The 17667-nt window shown below is 35.7% G+C and overlaps 3 protein-coding genes across 8 annotated transcripts in view; 1 reads left to right on the plus strand and 2 right to left on the minus strand.

Annotated features, from left to right (window-relative positions):
- The window catches only part of LOC113470878 (TATA-box-binding protein-like), an 11926-nt gene extending 6934 nt beyond the window's left edge, over window positions 1–4992 (minus strand). Inside the window, exon 1 of the mRNA XM_026829622.1 lies at window positions 4951–4992. The gene's annotated coding sequence lies outside the window, so the exon portion shown is untranslated. The remainder of the gene's footprint in view (window positions 1–4950) is intronic.
- LOC103517580 (peroxisomal membrane protein PEX14) lies at window positions 2629–8341 on the plus strand. 2 transcript variants are annotated; one of them, XM_008482624.3, is made up of 7 exons: window positions 2629–2825; window positions 3648–3737; window positions 4286–4363; window positions 5073–5219; window positions 6959–7099; window positions 7353–7615; window positions 7891–8341. In XM_008482624.3, exons 3-7 carry the CDS (start codon window positions 4298–4300, stop codon window positions 8117–8119), a joined length of 846 nt encoding a protein of 281 aa, XP_008480846.1. In that variant the 5' UTR covers window positions 2629–2825; window positions 3648–3737; window positions 4286–4297; the 3' UTR covers window positions 8120–8341. The 2 variants fall into 2 exon arrangements, with proteins under 2 accessions (XP_008480846.1, XP_008480844.1); XM_008482622.3 differs by lacking the exon at window positions 3648–3737.
- Window positions 8342–14248: 5907 nt separating this feature from the next.
- The window catches only part of LOC103517581 (CTD nuclear envelope phosphatase 1), an 18867-nt gene continuing 15448 nt past the window's right edge, over window positions 14249–17667 (minus strand). For all 5 annotated transcript variants that reach the window (XM_026829620.1, XM_026829619.1, XM_008482625.3 and 2 more), the window contains 2 exons: window positions 15944–16028; window positions 14249–15646 (listed from right to left, as the gene is read on the minus strand). In XM_026829620.1, coding sequence (XP_026685421.1) covers window positions 15586–15646; window positions 15944–16028 — 146 coding nt within the window. In that variant the 3' untranslated portion in view covers window positions 14249–15585. The remainder of the gene's footprint in view (window positions 15647–15943; window positions 16029–17667) is intronic.

Raw genomic sequence — 17667 nt, forward strand, 5'->3', positions numbered from 1 at the left:
TTTTTTTTATACACTTTTTAAGCATGTCCAATTTTTAAATACCCAAGTACTTGAGAGTTCACCTAAGTAAGACAAACATTGATTTCCTAATAATACACATGCAACTTCTCATTTCCCATTTTAACCAGTGGTTCTGTGAACTGTAGACCTCACTCAGATTCTTTTGCCTAAGCTGAGACTTTAACAATAACGTCCTCTCATATGTTGTTTAACTTGTTTTTTCCATGGTTTTTTTTAGTTATTTTAACCAGTGTTGCCAGATTGATCCTCCCAAATTACCGTACACTCTGCTAGAAATATCGTATATTTTTACCATAGATGTAGAAGGAATTTTTACTTTCTGGCAGTGTTGCCAGACTGGTCAGCTGAGATTACCAAACAATTTTGCTGAAAATACCGTACTTTACCGTATGCCACTTTTGTAAAGTCGTACATTTTTGCATAGTACCGTACTTTCACAGCAAATTACCGTACATTATCATATAAAATTCATTACGGTACACATTATCGTACCAAAGCTCGAATACATTTTTGTGGGAATTTTGCTATAAATCCCACCATTAAAAAAAAATACCCTGAGGACGAGTGAAATTACATGGGATTTTTATTGTCGTCCTCTAACAAACATAAAAATAGGTACCTACTTCATCTTCAGGCTGTGTTTGTGTACTGGGCTGAGATAGGCCATTCTCGGCCCTTTAGATCTTGGCGTGTGGAAAATGATGTGGTAACTTAACACAGAGCCTTCATGAGCTTGTAAACTTGTAAAGTTGGTGGGAGATTCGAAATTTTGATTTTTTTCCGCAGATTGTACGCGTTTCATTTTTTACTTTTTATCTCTAGTTTGCACGTTTATATTATACTTTTCATTTAAATTAGATATTACAAACAAGCGAATTACAAAGCAAACAAAAATAAATATTAATATAAAATAAATTTTAAAAATTGCCGCCGGGACAGAGGGTTAGAAAAAATGCCCAACAATCCCAAGCTATCCTTGCTTAAGTTACCACTCCAATGCAAAACTGTAGAAACAATATCCTATCTCACCTCGTCCGAGCTCATCTCAGCCCTGTACATAAACACACCCTCATAGTGCGTATGGTATGGTAGGCTGCTAGTCTAGTGCTAGGTGCTAGTGCTAGAGCCAGTGTTGCCAGATGTACGGTAATTACCGTATTTGTACGGTATTCGAGCTTTCATACGATAATGTGTACGGTAAAAAAAAATTATACGATAATGTACGGTAATTTGCTGTAAAAGTACGGTACTATGCAAAAATGTACGACTTAACAAAAGTGGCATACGGTTATACGATAATGTACGGTAATTTGCTGTAAAAGTACGGTACTATGCAAAAATGTACGACTTAACAAAAGTGGCATACGGTAAAGTACGGTATTTTCAGTAAAATTGTATGGTAATCTCAGCTGCCCAGTCTGGCAACACTGCCAGGAGAAGTAAAAATGTACGATATTTCTAGCAGTTTTCAAATTTTCTAGCAGTGTACGGTAATTTGGGAGGATCAACTCTGGGGCAAGCACTGCGCCTAGAGCTAGGCTGTGCTAAGAGTCTACCCAGCCCAGCCCAGCGGCCACTGTAGAGGAGGAGACTATCAGTCCGTCGGCGGCGCATCGATTGTTATCGATAGTCTTTCAAAAAGCCTATCGATAGTTTTTTTTACTTCACATATTTTCCTTGTTTTTAAAGGTCTTAACCCCCAAAAAGGGCAGGGCCGGCTTCCCATGACGGCAGAATCGGGCAGACTGCCAACCGGGCCCCCGCCGCTTTTGGGGCGCCCCCGCGGCGTTTGAGGACTTACACTAGAATATAAAAAAAAAAAAATTATGGGTTTTTTCTAAAAAAACAAAAACAAAAAAAAAAAAAGATCGCTGCGGCGCTGAAAAATTTACTTTTGGTGAGCACTGGAGTCTCAAGATTGTGGACCAAAATTTTCTCCGCCTGGCGGCGCAGTCTCATTTATCTTGCTCACTTTACGTTCGCTAAAATGTAGGATAAAGAAATATCTAGGCACAATTTTTCAAAAATTTGCGCCTGCGGCACTCCACATTTTATTTTGCTCACTTTAGCCGTTCAGCGAAAATTAGGATAAGAAAATATCCTACGATTAGGTTGCGTCAAAAATTAACTTGTGACAAAGCAAATGAGGCAATAAATCTACTACCTTTTTGAAAAATTTCGCCTGCGGCGCTGAAAATTTTAAAGTTGATCACCCCAAAACTGGGGGGGCCCCGCGCCTTTTGAAAACTGCCCGGCCCCCGCGGGTGGGCTGGGGGCAATCCCCTGACAAACTAATAACCTAATTTTAAAGAAAATTATCTAATGTACACATATTCTACTTTATGTCAGGGGTTTATTTTCAACATTTTTTATTTATTTATTTTTTTCTACAAAGATATATTTTTTTCTATTGAATTGTATACATTGTTTTTTTTTTTTTTTTTTATTTTTTAAATTTTCACTTCTAAACGACAAAAACGAAAATCGTGCAGAAAAACTATAAAAACAAATCGCTATAAGCTCAAACTATCGATAGTGCTATCGATAGTTCTCCTCCTCTAGGGCAAGTCTAGGGCCCAGACCAGGTTCCCCAGGTTTCCAGTAACAGGTAGTAGGTGGTTTTACTGGTTTTTGGTGTGATTTGTGATTAATTTGATAATTGATCTTAGTTTTTGATTTTGACTTAATGATGATGAGTGATGAGATTACTAGGATAGTTCTGTTCATCCACAGATTCACTCATTTGAAGTTGAAGTATGTGAACAGCTAGTCTTATGTGTTTATTGAGGTTTGATTTCAACTGGGTAAGTTTTATTATCATTGTTACACACATTATTTAGTAATCGGTTCTTTTTGTAATTGTTTTGTACTTTGTAGACTGTAAGTGTAGACTTGTACTCATCGCGCAAACTCGCAATAAAGCAATTACTTTTTTTGAGTAATTGATTACATCCAAATTAGAACCGGTACTTACCGGTACTTTTATTGAGAACCAGTACTTTACAAGTAAAATACTTACTCGTATACATCTCTACTGACAATGACTCAAAGGTAGGTAAATCTCATCATTTCCAACATGGTTCTCTGGGTCATTTTTCCTTCCTGTCCAAGATAAGTCCAAAAAAACCACTTTTTTTAAAAATTGCATACCTTGTGTCCAGTTTTTAGGTCATAACTTTTTAATTTTAATCAATAAATTGTTTTTTTTTTTTTTTTTTTTCATGGTTCTTCTAGAATAAAATGCATTTAGGAAGGTCTTTCTCTCTTTTTTTTTTTTTTTTTTTTTTTTTTTGTTTTTGTCCAAAACCATTCAAATTTTCATCCAAAACAACTAAGACCCAATTTTCATTTTTATTTTTTTTTTTTTTCATTTTTTTTTTTTTTTTTTTTTAATTAATATGTAGGTTATGTCTGATTTTACATTAAGATTATAAAACACACCCCCCTGGGGCCAACCCTGGCTTTGGCCAAAGTTTAACAAGTACTTTAAAAGATAAAACACTAGATACCCTAAATTTCATCTTAGGTATGTTGTTGTTGTTGTAGTAGCCAAAGTCCCATCAGGTTCTTCCATCCCCATCTGTTACTGGTAGGCCCAGGTGTTCAGCCACTTCAATTGGTTTCAGCCACATATCTATTGGTGTCATTTGTGTTCCCAACATCGAAGACAGATGCCCCCAGTGCAGAGGAAGCCCACACAACACCTTACATCTTAGGTATCATCTTTAGCTGTTACAAAAAATATTCAGGGGTCCTCTGACTTTATAAACACTGAGTGTAGAAATTATTTTCAAGTTTGTCAGTGAAACTTGAACTTCACCCAGGATGAGGGAGAGAGAGAGAGCACCCTAGTTCACTTTGAAGTTTAATTAATATACCTGCCTTGTTTGTAAATGATAAGTTTTGGGTTTGATTCCTGCCAGGGGCAGATTGTATCCTGAACACATCGTATCATGTCTCTTAACAAAAAACGTTTTTGCACTAAAAACTGACCATCAAAAATTTGACCTGATTACATTACTTTCCTTCCTATAGGATAAGGAAAGTAAAAAAAAAATCCATACATGTTTAGGATAATATTTGCCCAGGGTGGGAATTGGACCCATAACATAAGTAAGTATTACATAAAAGTGAAAAAAGTATTCTCACTGCAATCTTGAAATTCTCGAGATCTGAGTATTCTCGAAAGCTCACCAAATTTTATCTGTTAATAGTAGAATCCTAATTGTCTTTTTAATTTTTTAATTTATTTACTGTTTTCTAGCAATTCAACTTTATGGAGCCATCAGAGCAAACTCCTGTTGTAATGGACAAACCAAAGGATCCTCCTAGAGAAAAAATGGTAGGTCACTATAATGTCAATGGTATTCTTTTATTTTCTGTAACAAGAAAACAATCACATCATTATTTTTCTCAGTACCTATTAGCTTAGGTCTTATGGTCTGTAGAAGGGTGATGTCTAGAAGTGGGTTAGAATTAGTATCAGTGAGTCAGTTTCACAAGGGACTATTTATACAGGGTGTGGCAAAAGTCTGGTGGTTGTGTGTGTGGGTGGATGGGTGGGTGTGGGTGTGGGTGTGGAATGTGTGTGTTGTGAGAAGAGTGTGTGGTGTGTGTTTGCTCCAGCTTGTGTGGGTGGATGGGTGGGTGTGGGTGTGGGTGTGGAATGTGTGTGTTGTGAGAAGAGTGTGTGGTGTGTGTTTGCTCCAGCTCTGATTATGGGATCAACCTCAAACTTGTACCAAAGTACTGTATTTTTCAAGGCCTTCAAAAAATGACTTTGGGCCTTGCATAAGGTCTGCCCCTGAAAATTCTAAGTGTCCTCCAAGTTTTTTTTTTTTTTTACAAACCATTTGACCATGTGAAGTTTTAATTTCATACTTGAAGCCAATTGGAAGATATTCAGCCTTTAATGGACTATACTCGAATGTTTTTTCCATGGTTTTTTTTAGTTATTTTAACCAGTGTTGCCAGATTGATCCTCCCAAATTACCGTACACTCTGCTAGATTAATGGACTTTTGCTGCACTGTGTATTCTATTCTGTTTCAGATTAATACAGCTGTTGCATTTTTAAAGTTGCCTCAAGTTCAAGCTAGTCCACTGAAGGGAAAGCAAGAGTTTTTACGGAGCAAAGGTCTCACTGATGAAGAAGTGAGGATATCATGTGAGATAGCAGGAGCTTTCAATGATCAAAATGTAATTATCTTTTATTTATTTACCAATATTTTTTTTTATACACTTTTTAAGCATGTCCAATTTTTAAATACCCAAGTACTTGAGAGTTCACCTAAGTAAGACAAACATTGATTTCCTAATAATACACATGCAACTTCTCATTTCCCATTTTAACCAGTGGTTCTGTGAACTGTAGACCTCACTCAGATTCTTTTGCCTAAGCTGAGACTTTAACAATAACGTCCTCTCATATGTTGTTTAACTTGGTACCTATTTGAATTTTGGACAAATTTAGGATTTAGAAAAATGTCTTGCTTTCAAAAAATGTCTTCTGGGTAATCCTACGTAATACATAATTATGTATCAAAACAGAAATAAAACGATCTACACGTCTTATGTAGGTACCTATATCTAAAAAAAAAAAAAGGTGACACTATTATAAAACCTGTCAATCACTCTAAAAAATAAAATTAAAGAATTTTTGATTTTGAACCTTTTAAACAAAACAAAGGATTTACCTTTAGTTGATTTTAAACCTTTGAAACAGAACAATAGATTGTCAGGGGTTTACCATCTTGACTTCCCACGCATATGAATATGTATTGATATGCGTGGCAACTGTATTGGGGGATCGTAAAGTTTTGAAAGATCGTAACGGTAGCCCCGTTCAAATTTGGGGTCCCAAATTTTAATCAGCGACGTGCCTTGATTTAATGAAGATGTGTACCAAATTCGGGAGTTATAGCGGAACATACAGACATCCAAACCAAATGCAAAACGGTCGAGTTAAAACATAGACCTTCACTTCGTTCGGTCAAAAATTTAAATAGAACATTCAAATTGTCAGCACCTGATAGCTATCTCTAGTTGTCCAGATGTAGCTTAAAATAAATTAATGTTTCATTTATTTATACTTGCTTGTCAATAAATAATGAGCAAGTATTGGACAGCTTAAGGGTGTGTTTATGTACCGGGCTGAGATAGGCTATTAAGCCTTCATGAGCGTGTAAAGTTGGCGGAAAATTCGAAATTTCGATTTACTTGTACAATCTGAATTCATTTTTTACTTTTTATCTCTAGTTTGCACGTTTATATTATAATTTTCATTTATATTAGATATTACAAACATGCGAATTACAAAGCAAACAAAAATAAATATAAAATAAATTTGCCGCCGGGACAGCTATCTCACGTCGTCCGAGCTCATCTCAGCCCGGTACATAAACACACCCTAAAGGTGTTGTCTAAAATAGCGACTTCATATGTGGCAGGCAGGCAGGGTAGGATCAGTCACACTTGCACAGTATTAGGTATTTTGGGCCAGATGAAGTTGCTCTTCTTCCTGAAACCAACCATGCATTTGCCTCATTGCTTCGGTGTAAAAAATCTGGGGTTTAAAATCCATGTAAACTTTGCTGAGATCGAAAATTACTCTTATGGCTCAAAAACGCATCAGAAAAATTAGGTATGTGTATTGTGTGAAAATGGGGGGGAAAAAAATCGCTAAAAAAGCCGAATTCCTAACGACACGGAACACTCGGTTTCAACCGAGAAAATTTAGGTGCAGGGATCTCAGGAAAAGTTACGCTTGTTTCAAAGATTAGAATGAGACCTTATTTTTATTATTATTATTTTTTCACTCACGTCCTTCCCGTATAAATATCCAGACAAAGTATTTTATGAATGTGAAACCGCGTGTTTCTTAAAAATCGGAAATCACAATGAGATTGTAACTTGGGGGGTTAATCTTAATATTTCAGGCATTTATGTTCGACATGTCAAACTCGTATGCCTCAATGAAGCAAGAACCCCGAAGATTATGGTGGCCTGTAATTCGAGATATTGCTAATGTTGCCTCCATTGCTGTGGTTATATTTGTTGTTTCTCATGCATTTTACCAGGTAAGCCATGAGTGTAAAAAAGTATTAAATAAATAAATCTACCTACTTGCTTACTTTAACTACAAGTTCAATAATATAGCGACGGAATTCAGCTAGTAATATTAATAAAATCTACCTCTATGGGACCCAATTGGTAGTTGAACCCTCAAATCCCCAGGACCCAACTACCTCAAGAAAAGAGGCCATGGGACCCAACTGGCGTTCTTCCATAGAAAATAAAAAATTCTAAAATTATTTATTTGGTTCTTTTCAGAAATATCTGTACAAATATTTTAATGGAAATAAGAAAGACCGGAAGTCAGTTCGAGATTCTCAAAATGACATGTTAGTTGAGCTAAAATCAGACATGATTGAAAAATTCGTTTTTGTCCAGTCCAAACTAAGCGAACTTGATACCAAAATCAGTAAAATGGTCCAGAACCAAGAAAGTCAAGACTTGGAAAATCATTTAAATAATAAGCAAATCGACGAACTCAGAGCAGAAGTACTGTCTTTAAAAGGTCTTCTGTTAAATAGGTAAGAACAAATTATGTACTTAATAGGAACGTATGTCTGTGTACACTGTACTTAGTGAGGTCTGAGGTTCAGGGCAATCTGTACAAAGTATGTATTGAAAACGGTCCTGTCGGGATTTTAACTCTATCGAGAACCACTTGGCACTAAGGCCATTTTTATTACTTTCTATTTTTTTATTTTATTATTAAAGTTTTCTCGAGATCCAGAGGTCGTAGAAAAATACCCCCTAAAAAATGCATCTGAAAAACACATGAGATCTATTTTGCTCATTTCAGAAAACAATTTCCAATGCCAAACACTCTGGCCACCACAGCCCCTAGTATACCTTCATGGCAGCTCAAACATGATTCACCCAAGTCAACAGGGAGTGCTCATCAAGACTCCATTGAATCATCTGAATTACACAAGCATACTTCAGATCATTCTGAAGGAAGTGATCCTGAAATTATTACCAAAGACAACGGAAGCAATGGAAGTGATAGTAGTTTGGAGATTGTCAAGTGACAAGGGGATGGGTATATTGAACTCTGAGTCTGCAATCTCTGGTGAAAGTTTTTGTTAACCTCTGGGAATGATCAAAGTTCGGGCGTAGTTTCTGAGCCTCAGAAGTTAACAAAGACGTAAGGAGCTATACCTAAACTGGTGTTGATTGAACTAAATTTAGAGTTGGTGGCGGTTTTTCTGACACTTGAGGTGAGATGGGGGATCTAGGATATTTATTAAATTTCAACCTTTTTAAAACATACATATAAAATTATATATTATATTATATACAGGGTGTCCAACAATGCATGACCCACTCAAATTGCTCCAAATCTGTTGGAATTGAAAAAAAAAAAAAAAAAAAAAAAAATGTGAAATTTTACTCCCCGTTTAATAAGGGATCATTTAAAGCTGTCCAAAAATTGAACTTTTTTTTTTTTTTTTTAAAATTTTCTAAGTCCCAAAATAGATCGCCTGCGACGGCCCATTTTTTGTCAAAAAATTTCCTATCTTAAAATGCTCCCCGTATAATGAGGAATCATAAAAAGTATGAAAAAAAATTGATTTTTTTTTTTTTTTGAAGTTCGAAGCAACATTGACTTTGGTTGATATCTGGATGAGTAACTGTCCGATTTTTACCAAAACCAGCATACCAAATTTCATTGCTCTACGACAAACCATTCTTGAGATATTTTGTATACAAACTTTTCAACCTTTTCCACGAAATAATCGTTAAGTAACAGTTACATTGGTTAATATCTGGATGGGTGACTATCCGATTTTTACCAAATTGTTACAGTCGCGTCCTTGGACCATAACGGGATATCATACCAAATTTCATCACTTTACTACAAACCGTTCTTGAGATATTTTGTATACAACTTTTTACTTTTTCTCATTTAAACCTGTAGTACATACGTTACGTACGTACGTACAGACCATGGGCTAAAAACCACTTTTTTGACATCAGGGGATCCCAAAACAGATATTTCCAACCACTTCCCGATTTTGAAAATTTGGACCGATTGTAAAATAGCTTGTTATACTGTAGTAATAGAAAGTAATAAAAAACCCATATTTCTTTGATTTTTGCAAATAATTTTTTGGCAATATTAAATTCGCGAACTAGTTTGCGGATGTCGCAAACTTGCTCGCGAATTTCATATTGCCAAAAAAAATCTTTGTAAAAATCAAAGAAATGTGAGTTTTTTGTTTTTCGAAAAGTCCAACAGATTTGGAGCAATTCATATATTGGTGGAAACCCTGTATATTGACAATACTGTCTTTACTATTCTTTGCAAGGTTTACTTCAAACTGTTCTCAAGATATTTTGAGTACCATGTGCGTTCATACTTATGTACAGACCAAGGGCTAAAATCATGGGACCATACAATGGTTATTTAAAGAGCTCTTTAGAAGAAGAGCCAAATTGCATAAAATGAGTTTTGCGATAAGGCCTTTCAAAGTTTTTACTAAGCATAAAACTGATTTACGCAATTTTTGGATGTTTCTGATTTGATAATATGATGTAAAATACTGTTTTAAAGTTTTAAATACATTTATTGTCATATTTTTTTTTACCTATTTTGAACGGATAATATAATTATAAAAAGATCAAGTGTAAAATTTGGTTCTTTTTCCATAGACCAAAAAAAAAACTCTTTTTCTTTATAGTCATTAAATTTTCATTTTCAAATTTAGTTAACATAAAGAAATGAATAAAAGAGAGACACTCTCACTCATCTTCAGAACTCCATTTTAAACTGAAATCTAAAATAGAGAAATCAATTGAAAACAATCACTCTGGTATTATTTATTATACAATATGATTCAAAATTTTGAAAGTTTAAAATCAACAGCTTGTTGAACTAACTCAAATCAGCACGAAATCTGTTCAAAAAAAAACGCCAAGTAAAACAACCTCTGCAAAAAAGGCCAAACTTTTATCACTCTAATCAAAATAACTCAGCATGACTGCAGCTATCAACATGAAATTTTGTGGAAATACAATATGGCGCGTTCGAAAATGCAATCTACGAAAAAAGGGCCAAATAGCTATTTGGCCCTTTTTCCAAAGAGCTCCTCATTTCCCCCCATTTCCCAATTTTGTCCGATTCTAATATTTTTCTCATTAGATTGTTCAGGTTCTCTACAGGGAAAAACGTTTCCAAAAGCCTAGGGCAGATTCCTGAGGTCATTTCCAATAATAAAAAAAAAAAACATTCTATAACTTTTTTTCGTATCTCACTTAGTTTCCGAGATATACGCCATTATGTTTTTTCTTTAAAATACACGACCTTTCCTTTATGAACCGGTCAGAACTTTTTTTCAGTTAAACACAGAGAAAAATGGTTTTCAAAACTGAAATCTGCACAAAATTTCCATTAAAATAAATAAACTTGAAACAGTAAAATTATCTTTTTGGTACCTTTTGGTAAGTTTTAATTTACACTCACCCACAAAATTACTTGGACACTTCGAAAAATGTCCATAACTTCGCTTCTACCTGTTCAATACGGATGATATTAGTAATAGTAATAGTAATAATTGTGCTTTATTATTAAATTTTAACATATCATGACAATTATAACAAGATTAAATTGTGACAGCACTACCACTAGTCCACCCAACCCCCCCGGGGCCAACAGAAGGACGCGTGGAGCATGAGGGTGGCCCCCCATACCCCCCGCCTCCATCCGTCCACCCCAAAAGGGATGGGAAGACTAGAATTGCCACACTAAAGATTCAAGATAATCTTGAATCCTTGATTCGTGGCAAGGGAGCTATGTATTACTAGGGGACATCCCAAATGTTGTTTTCAATCATATGTGCTAATTTTTGTTGGCCAAAATGTTCATTAAGTTTCATTTTATGGCCTTTCTTCGTTCAAGACCTTTCAGTAAGAATTCTGCTATCCTGGAAAATCTTGTTTTTCTTCCTCTAGTGAGTGATTATTGTGCTCATTTTTGATAAATTACTTATATGTCCGGGTACCCTTTTAAGTATTCGGATTTAAATCTGGATCCTGTGAAGGTAACCCAAGCCGTGTTTTCAATTGATGAGGGTAACGTATCCGTTACGTTGCCCAGAAGTCCATTGTCCCTCGGAGTACCATGCAATATGTTCTCGAGAGGTTCCATGGTACTGGATCTTACAATAGAAAACCTGGACAATGAAGAAAAGTGCCTCAAACCGCACAAAACGACCGTTTCATCGTGTCCCAGGTACTCAGAAATTGCTTCGCCACTGCTATGGAGCTTTATGTACGCGTTTCTCAGGAGAAAATGGTTTGTGGCTCCATGAAAAATAGACATATTGAGACAAAATGGGTATTGCTGGAAAGCTGAGACTTCAGGGATATTTTTTCTGTTGCATGCCATCTGATTTGACTTTTTTCCCCTGGTCAAATTTCCTCTTGAATTATTAAAAGAAAATGCCGATCATGGAAATTTCTAAATTAAAACTTACTAAAAGGTACAAAAAGATAATTTAGTGTTTTAAGTTTTATTTATTTTAATGGAAATCTTGTGCAGATTTCAGTTATGAAAACCATTTTTCTCTATGTTTAACTGAAAAAAAGTTCTGACCGGTTTATTAGGGGAAGGTCGTGTATTTTAAAGAAAAAAACAAAATGCCGGATATCTCGGAAACTAAGTGAGATACGAAAAAAAGTTATAGAATGTTTTTTTTTTTTTTTTTTTTTTTTTGAAATGACCTCAAAAATCTACCCCAGGGTTTTGGGAAAGTTTTTTTTTTTTTTTTTGGAAATGACCTCAGAAATCTACCCTAGGCTTTTGGTAACGTTTTTCGTGTTCACCCTGTATACAAACTTGTACCTGATAGAAAGTTAATAAAATAGAAAGTAAAAATGCAAAAAAGAGTAGTAGGTACTAGGTAGATAGTTATTTATTGTACTGGAGTAGGAAATGAGTAAATAAGTGTCCTTGATAATTTAGGTCAGGGGAAAACATACATGACGTGGAAAAGGTGTTTTCATATCAATAGAAATTTTTGTGGATTCCTCGTAGATTTGTATAATTGAAGCTGAATGTAGGTGCTTAACTACACGCCTAAAAGTGCCTCATAGGAAATCAACCCATAAAATCAGTTTTTTGCTAATCAGAATGCTAAGTGGATACTGGATACAAAAAGTGTACTGGAGACTTTTATAAGGTAAACAAGCTGGGTCCGTCCCTCCGGGAATTTTTTAGCCCGTAGTTTATTCAATCGTGGTTAAAGAAATACCTACCTATGTAGGTACCTACCTAATTTGCTTAATATTCAGTAAATTCAGTTTATTATTATTACTTTAGATTTGATTTTTTATTTTTCTTTCATGTAATGATTTAAAATCAAGACTAGAGCCGGTTCTTCCTTTTAATGTTTCCTAATATGTAACTACCAATATAATGTTTAAGTCACCCATCAATTTATTGGCCTTGCTCGGCGTAGCTTAACATAGATGACGCTGAAACCGGTCTTAAATGGGGCTCAACCAAATGACAATTTTTTTCGAGGTAGAGTCCTATTCCGATGTAAAAGTACCCAAAAAGTGCATTGGCGCACTCAAAAACATCCAAAACGGTCCCTAAATCCCGTAAAATGTCGCTCAAAGGTCGCAAAAAAAATAACGTTGAAGCAGCCATGGTTTACGACCTCGCATGAACTGACGTCATCACGAAAAAATGGCTGCCCGCGAAAATTATAGGGGCTCAACCAAATGACAATTTTTTTCGAGATAGAGTCCTATTCCGATGAAAAAGTACCCAAAAAGTGCATTGGCGCACTCAAAAACATCCAAAACGGTACCTAAATCCCCTAAAATGTCGCTAAAAGGTCACAAAAAAAAAATAACGTTGAAACAGCCAGGGTTTACGCATGAACTGACGTCATCACGAACTGACACATGAACTGACGTCATCACGAAAAAATGGCTGCCCGCGAAAATTATAGAAGCTCAACCAAATGACAATTTTTTTTCGAGATAGAGTCCTATTCCGATGTAAAAGTACCCAAAAAGTACATTGGCGCACTCAAAAACATCCAAAACGGTACCTAAATCCCCTAAAATGTCGCTAAAAGGTCACAAAAAAAAAATAACGTTGAAACAGCCAGGGTTTACGCATGAACTGACGTCATCACGAACTGACGTCATCACGAAAAAATGGCTGCCCGCGAAAATTATAGGGGCTCAACCAAATGACAATTTTTTTCAAGATAGAGTCCTATTCCGATGTAAAAGTACCCAAAAAGTACATTGGCGCACTCAAAAACATCCAAAACGGTACCTAAATCCCCTAAAATGTCGCTAAAAGGTCACAAAAAAAAAACGTTGAAACAGCCATGGTTTACGCATGAACTGACGTCATCACAAACTGACACATGAACTGACGTCATCACGAAAAAATGGCTGCCCGCGAAAATTATAGGGGCTCAACCAAATGAAAATTTTTTTCGAGATAGAGTCCTATTCCGATGAAAAAGTACCCAAAAAGTGCATTGGCGCACTCAAAAACATCCAAAACGGTACCTAAATCCCCTAAAATGTCGCTAAAAGGTCACAAAAAAAAAATAACGTTGAAACAGCCAGGGTTTACGCATGAACTGACGTCATCACGAACTGACACATGAACTGACGTCATCACGAAAAAATGGCTGCCCGCAAAAATTATAGGGGCTCAACCAAATGACAATTTTTTTCAAGATAGAGTCCTATTCCGATGTAAAAGTACCCAAAAAGTACATTGGCGCACTCAAAAACATCCAAAACGGTACCTAAATCCCCTAAAATGTCGCTAAAAGGTCACAAAAAAAAAATAACGTTGAAACAGCCAGGGTTTACGCATGAACTGACGTCATCACGAACTGACACATGAACTGACGTCATCACGAAAAAATGGCTGCCCGCGAAAATTATAGGGGCAAAACACAGCCTCAGACAAAATATTTAGTTTAAACATAAGAAATATTCTCTGTAAACATTTATCAGTTATCAAATATCAACTTATCACATTAAGATAGTAATATTCAAACGGAAGATGTAGTACCTACAATAATAATATTAGGTCAGTATAGAATATACATCATGGCTCAGTAGTCTTAGCAAACCCCTTGTAACTTTTGAACGACTTGGAATTTTGAAGTTTTTTTTTTTTCTTCTTCTTCTTTTTTCTTTTTCTGAAGATAGGATAGGGCCGGGCCAATGGCTAGTTTGATGGTAATGTCAAATACCACTTATCAAAAAGTAGCAAAAGAACTATTTGGTTCCCCATGAAATTTGTTGTAGATTTCACAAATGAAATTTTGGTTATCATTTGAATTTCTCGAGAAATTACTACTTTTATCCAAAAAGTGTCACTTGCGGGGTTGAACCTGGATTTTGACACCACCATCAAATTAGCTATGGGCCCTTCCCTATATTCAGAAGAAAAAAAAATAAATAAATTCCAAGCTGTTCAAAAGTTACAAGGAGTTTGCTAGGACTTCTGAGCCAGGCTGTATATTACAAGAAAGAAGAAAAATTACACTTGGGTAATCATCCTATTGAGTGAAACATTATGGAAGATTTAATATACCTAGATAAATAGAATTTAACTAAATGAGATCATTTCTTTGCTCAGTTTGAATTAGAAATGTTAAAAGGTTTTAATGTCAATATTTTCAGGGTAAGGTATACATTCTTACCTACAATAATAAATTACTATCAAACTTACTTCCTGACATGAAGGGGTGGAGCGCTACAGCTCTACTTAATCATACAAGCACTATCTGTAATTCTGTATATATATTACATCATGTTCTCTAGGTTAGGACACGGAAGAAGCCTAGTATGCAGCATTTCTTATCTGCAGTATACCCATGTATTAGAATTTTAGCTTTGCGAAATATAGCTATATTCTCCTATAGAATTTTTATAACAAAGCAAAATACGACTCTGATCCCCAAATAGTCAGATTATCTTCATCATCTCTATCATAGCTGATTTTTATGATGCATAGAAGAATAAAATACAAAAATAAAATACATTGTTTATAGGTAGGTGCCTACTTACTGATAGGACAGGAATGAAAATTCCTAGCGTCAACACATTTCAATTTATTGGAACACAAGTTGGCTCACAAAAAGCAATCCAAGTGCCGTATGCCGCGTGTCGGCTGCATATTTTTATTTAATTTTTTGGTGCCAGCATGGTAGGTAAACATTGGGAAAATCCTACAATGAACGGCACTTATTTATTTTATTTTTTAACTCGGAACTAAATTCAGTTTGTACTTGAGTCCTTGAGTGATAATTGTACTAAAGCTGGTTCATATCCATATAGTTATGTCTCTAGTCTTGCCTGAGAAGGTTGTAGCCTTGTTTATCTCGCCTTGCATTTGAAGAGGTTGTGGCCTTGTCGTGCAATAATGTACATCAATTTTCTCGGATAAAAAGATCAAGTAGAATGTACACTGGGGTTTTCTCGACATCAGAAGACCTTGAGTTGACTACCACAAGCGATGCATGTGTAGGTTCCGAGAAAGCACGGATCTCACGTCTTGAGTAAACCTGAGAATTATCAACAGATATAATTTTCATAACTGAACAACATCCAAAGAACCCAAAAATCCATCAAAAGAGTTTCTCTCTTAAGAAATTAAAAACCTTTGGAAATGTGTCATACATTATTGTGGAGAATAATGGCCACTTACTTACATTATTTATTTTTGGACTTTTTTTTTTAGTTTGGGGAAAACCTCAGTACCCCAGACTGGTAAACTTAAATGGTACTGCTTGATCAGCGTAAATAATTACCTAGGTATTATTGTTTAATTAATATCATTGGATCTAAGCATCGAGACTTACCTCAAAGCGTCGAGTACTGGCAGTAGAGCTAGCAGAGCAGTATCACTAGGGTCACTGAACCACGACTTGATAGGGATTGCATTGTCTATAAGAGAACAAAAAAAAAAAAAAAAAAAATGTGTGAACATCACACGACTTTCTAGAATACGTTTGCGGAATACCCAATTGAAAGAAAAAAAAAATCCAGAAACGCCTATGGGCCCCTAGGGCGGCATTTGGGTGGAAAATTTTCTATCTCAAAATACTCCCCATGTACATAATAAGGGCATTTAAAGTGGCCGAAAATTGAACCTTTTTTTTAATTTCAAGTCCCGTTTTGGGACGGCAGATTTTTGGTGGAAAATTTTCTATAAATACTCCCCATGTAATAAGGGCATTTAAAGTGGCCGAAAATTGAACCTTTTCTTTTTAATTTCTAAGTCCCGAGTCGCCAATGGCGCCGATTTTTGGTGGAAAATTTTCCATCTGAAAAAATATGTAAAAAAAAAACATCTTTCATATTTTATAATTTATATGATTCGTTATTACACGGGCAATCTCTGCCATCAAACCCCAAGATATAAAATTTTCTACCAAAAATCGGCCGCCGTCAGGACTTGAGAAAATTTTCACATATATAATTATATATAAATATATATTATTTTTACTTTCTATTACTACAGTATAGCGGAGCTATACTAGTAATGAAAGTATTGCAATCGGTCCAAATTTTCAAAATCGGGAAATGGTTGGAAATATCCGTTTTGGGATCCCCTGATTCCAAAAAAGTGGTTTTTAGCCCATGGTCTGTACGTATGTATGTATGTAACGTAACGTACGTACGTAACGTACGTACGTACGTACGTAACGTACGTACGTACGAACGTACGTACGTACGTACGTACTACAGGTTTAAATGGGAAAAAGTAGAAAGTTGTGAACAAAATATCTCAAGAACGGTTTGTCGTAAAGCGATGAAATTTGGTATGCTATCCCGGTATGGTCCAAGAACGCGACTGTAACAATTTGGTAAAAATCGGACAGTCACTCATCCAGATATCAACCAAAGTCAATGTTGCTTAACCCTCATTTCGTGGAAAATGTTAAAAAGGTTGTGAACAAAATATCTCAAGAACGGTTTGTAGTAGAGAAATGAAATTTGGTATGCTATCCCGATATGGTCCAAGGACGCGACTGTAACAATTTGGCAAAAATCGGATAATCACCCATCCAGATATTAACCAAACTAATTGTTGCTTAACCCTCATTTCGTGGAAAAATATCTCAAGAACGGTTTGTCGTAGAGAAATAAAATTTGGTATGCTATCCCGGTATGGTCCAAGAACGCGACTGTAACAATTTGGTAAAAATCGGACAGTCACCCATCCTGATATTAACCAAAGTCATTGTTGCTTAACCCTTATTTCGCATAAACGGTAGGAGACATCGAAAACATTTGGTCATTCGGATGTGAATACTCTAATCAATGTGATTTTTCACGCCGAATCGAATCGTGCTACTTTTAGTACTGTCTGACTTACAGTTGAGAAGTTGCGGGTTCGATACTCCCCGGTGTCAACAAATTTCCCTTTTATTTGTGAACCATTAACAAGAAAGCATGTGAATAGTTGATCCCATGGGATTTTTCACGCCGAATCGAATGGTGCCCTTATCACACGGGGAGTATTTTAAGATAGGAAATTTTTGGTCGAAAATTGGCCGCCGTAGGCGGTCGATTTTGGACT

Source organism: Diaphorina citri, unplaced genomic scaffold (genome assembly GCF_000475195.1).
Source record: "Diaphorina citri unplaced genomic scaffold, Diaci psyllid genome assembly version 1.1 scaffold1897, whole genome shotgun sequence".
Lineage (NCBI taxonomy): Eukaryota > Metazoa > Arthropoda > Insecta > Hemiptera > Psyllidae > Diaphorina > Diaphorina citri.

Coding starts and splice junctions, on each gene's coding strand:
- LOC103517580 (XM_008482622.3), top strand. CDS start 2,796: ATGTGTTTATTGAGGTTTGATTTCAACTGG. Junction 2,826..4,285: donor TGAGGTTTGATTTCAACTGG/GTAAGTTTTATT, acceptor ACTGTTTTCTAG/CAATTCAACTTTATGGAGCC. Junction 7,100..7,352: donor TTTCTCATGCATTTTACCAG/GTAAGCCATGAG, acceptor GGTTCTTTTCAG/AAATATCTGTACAAATATTT.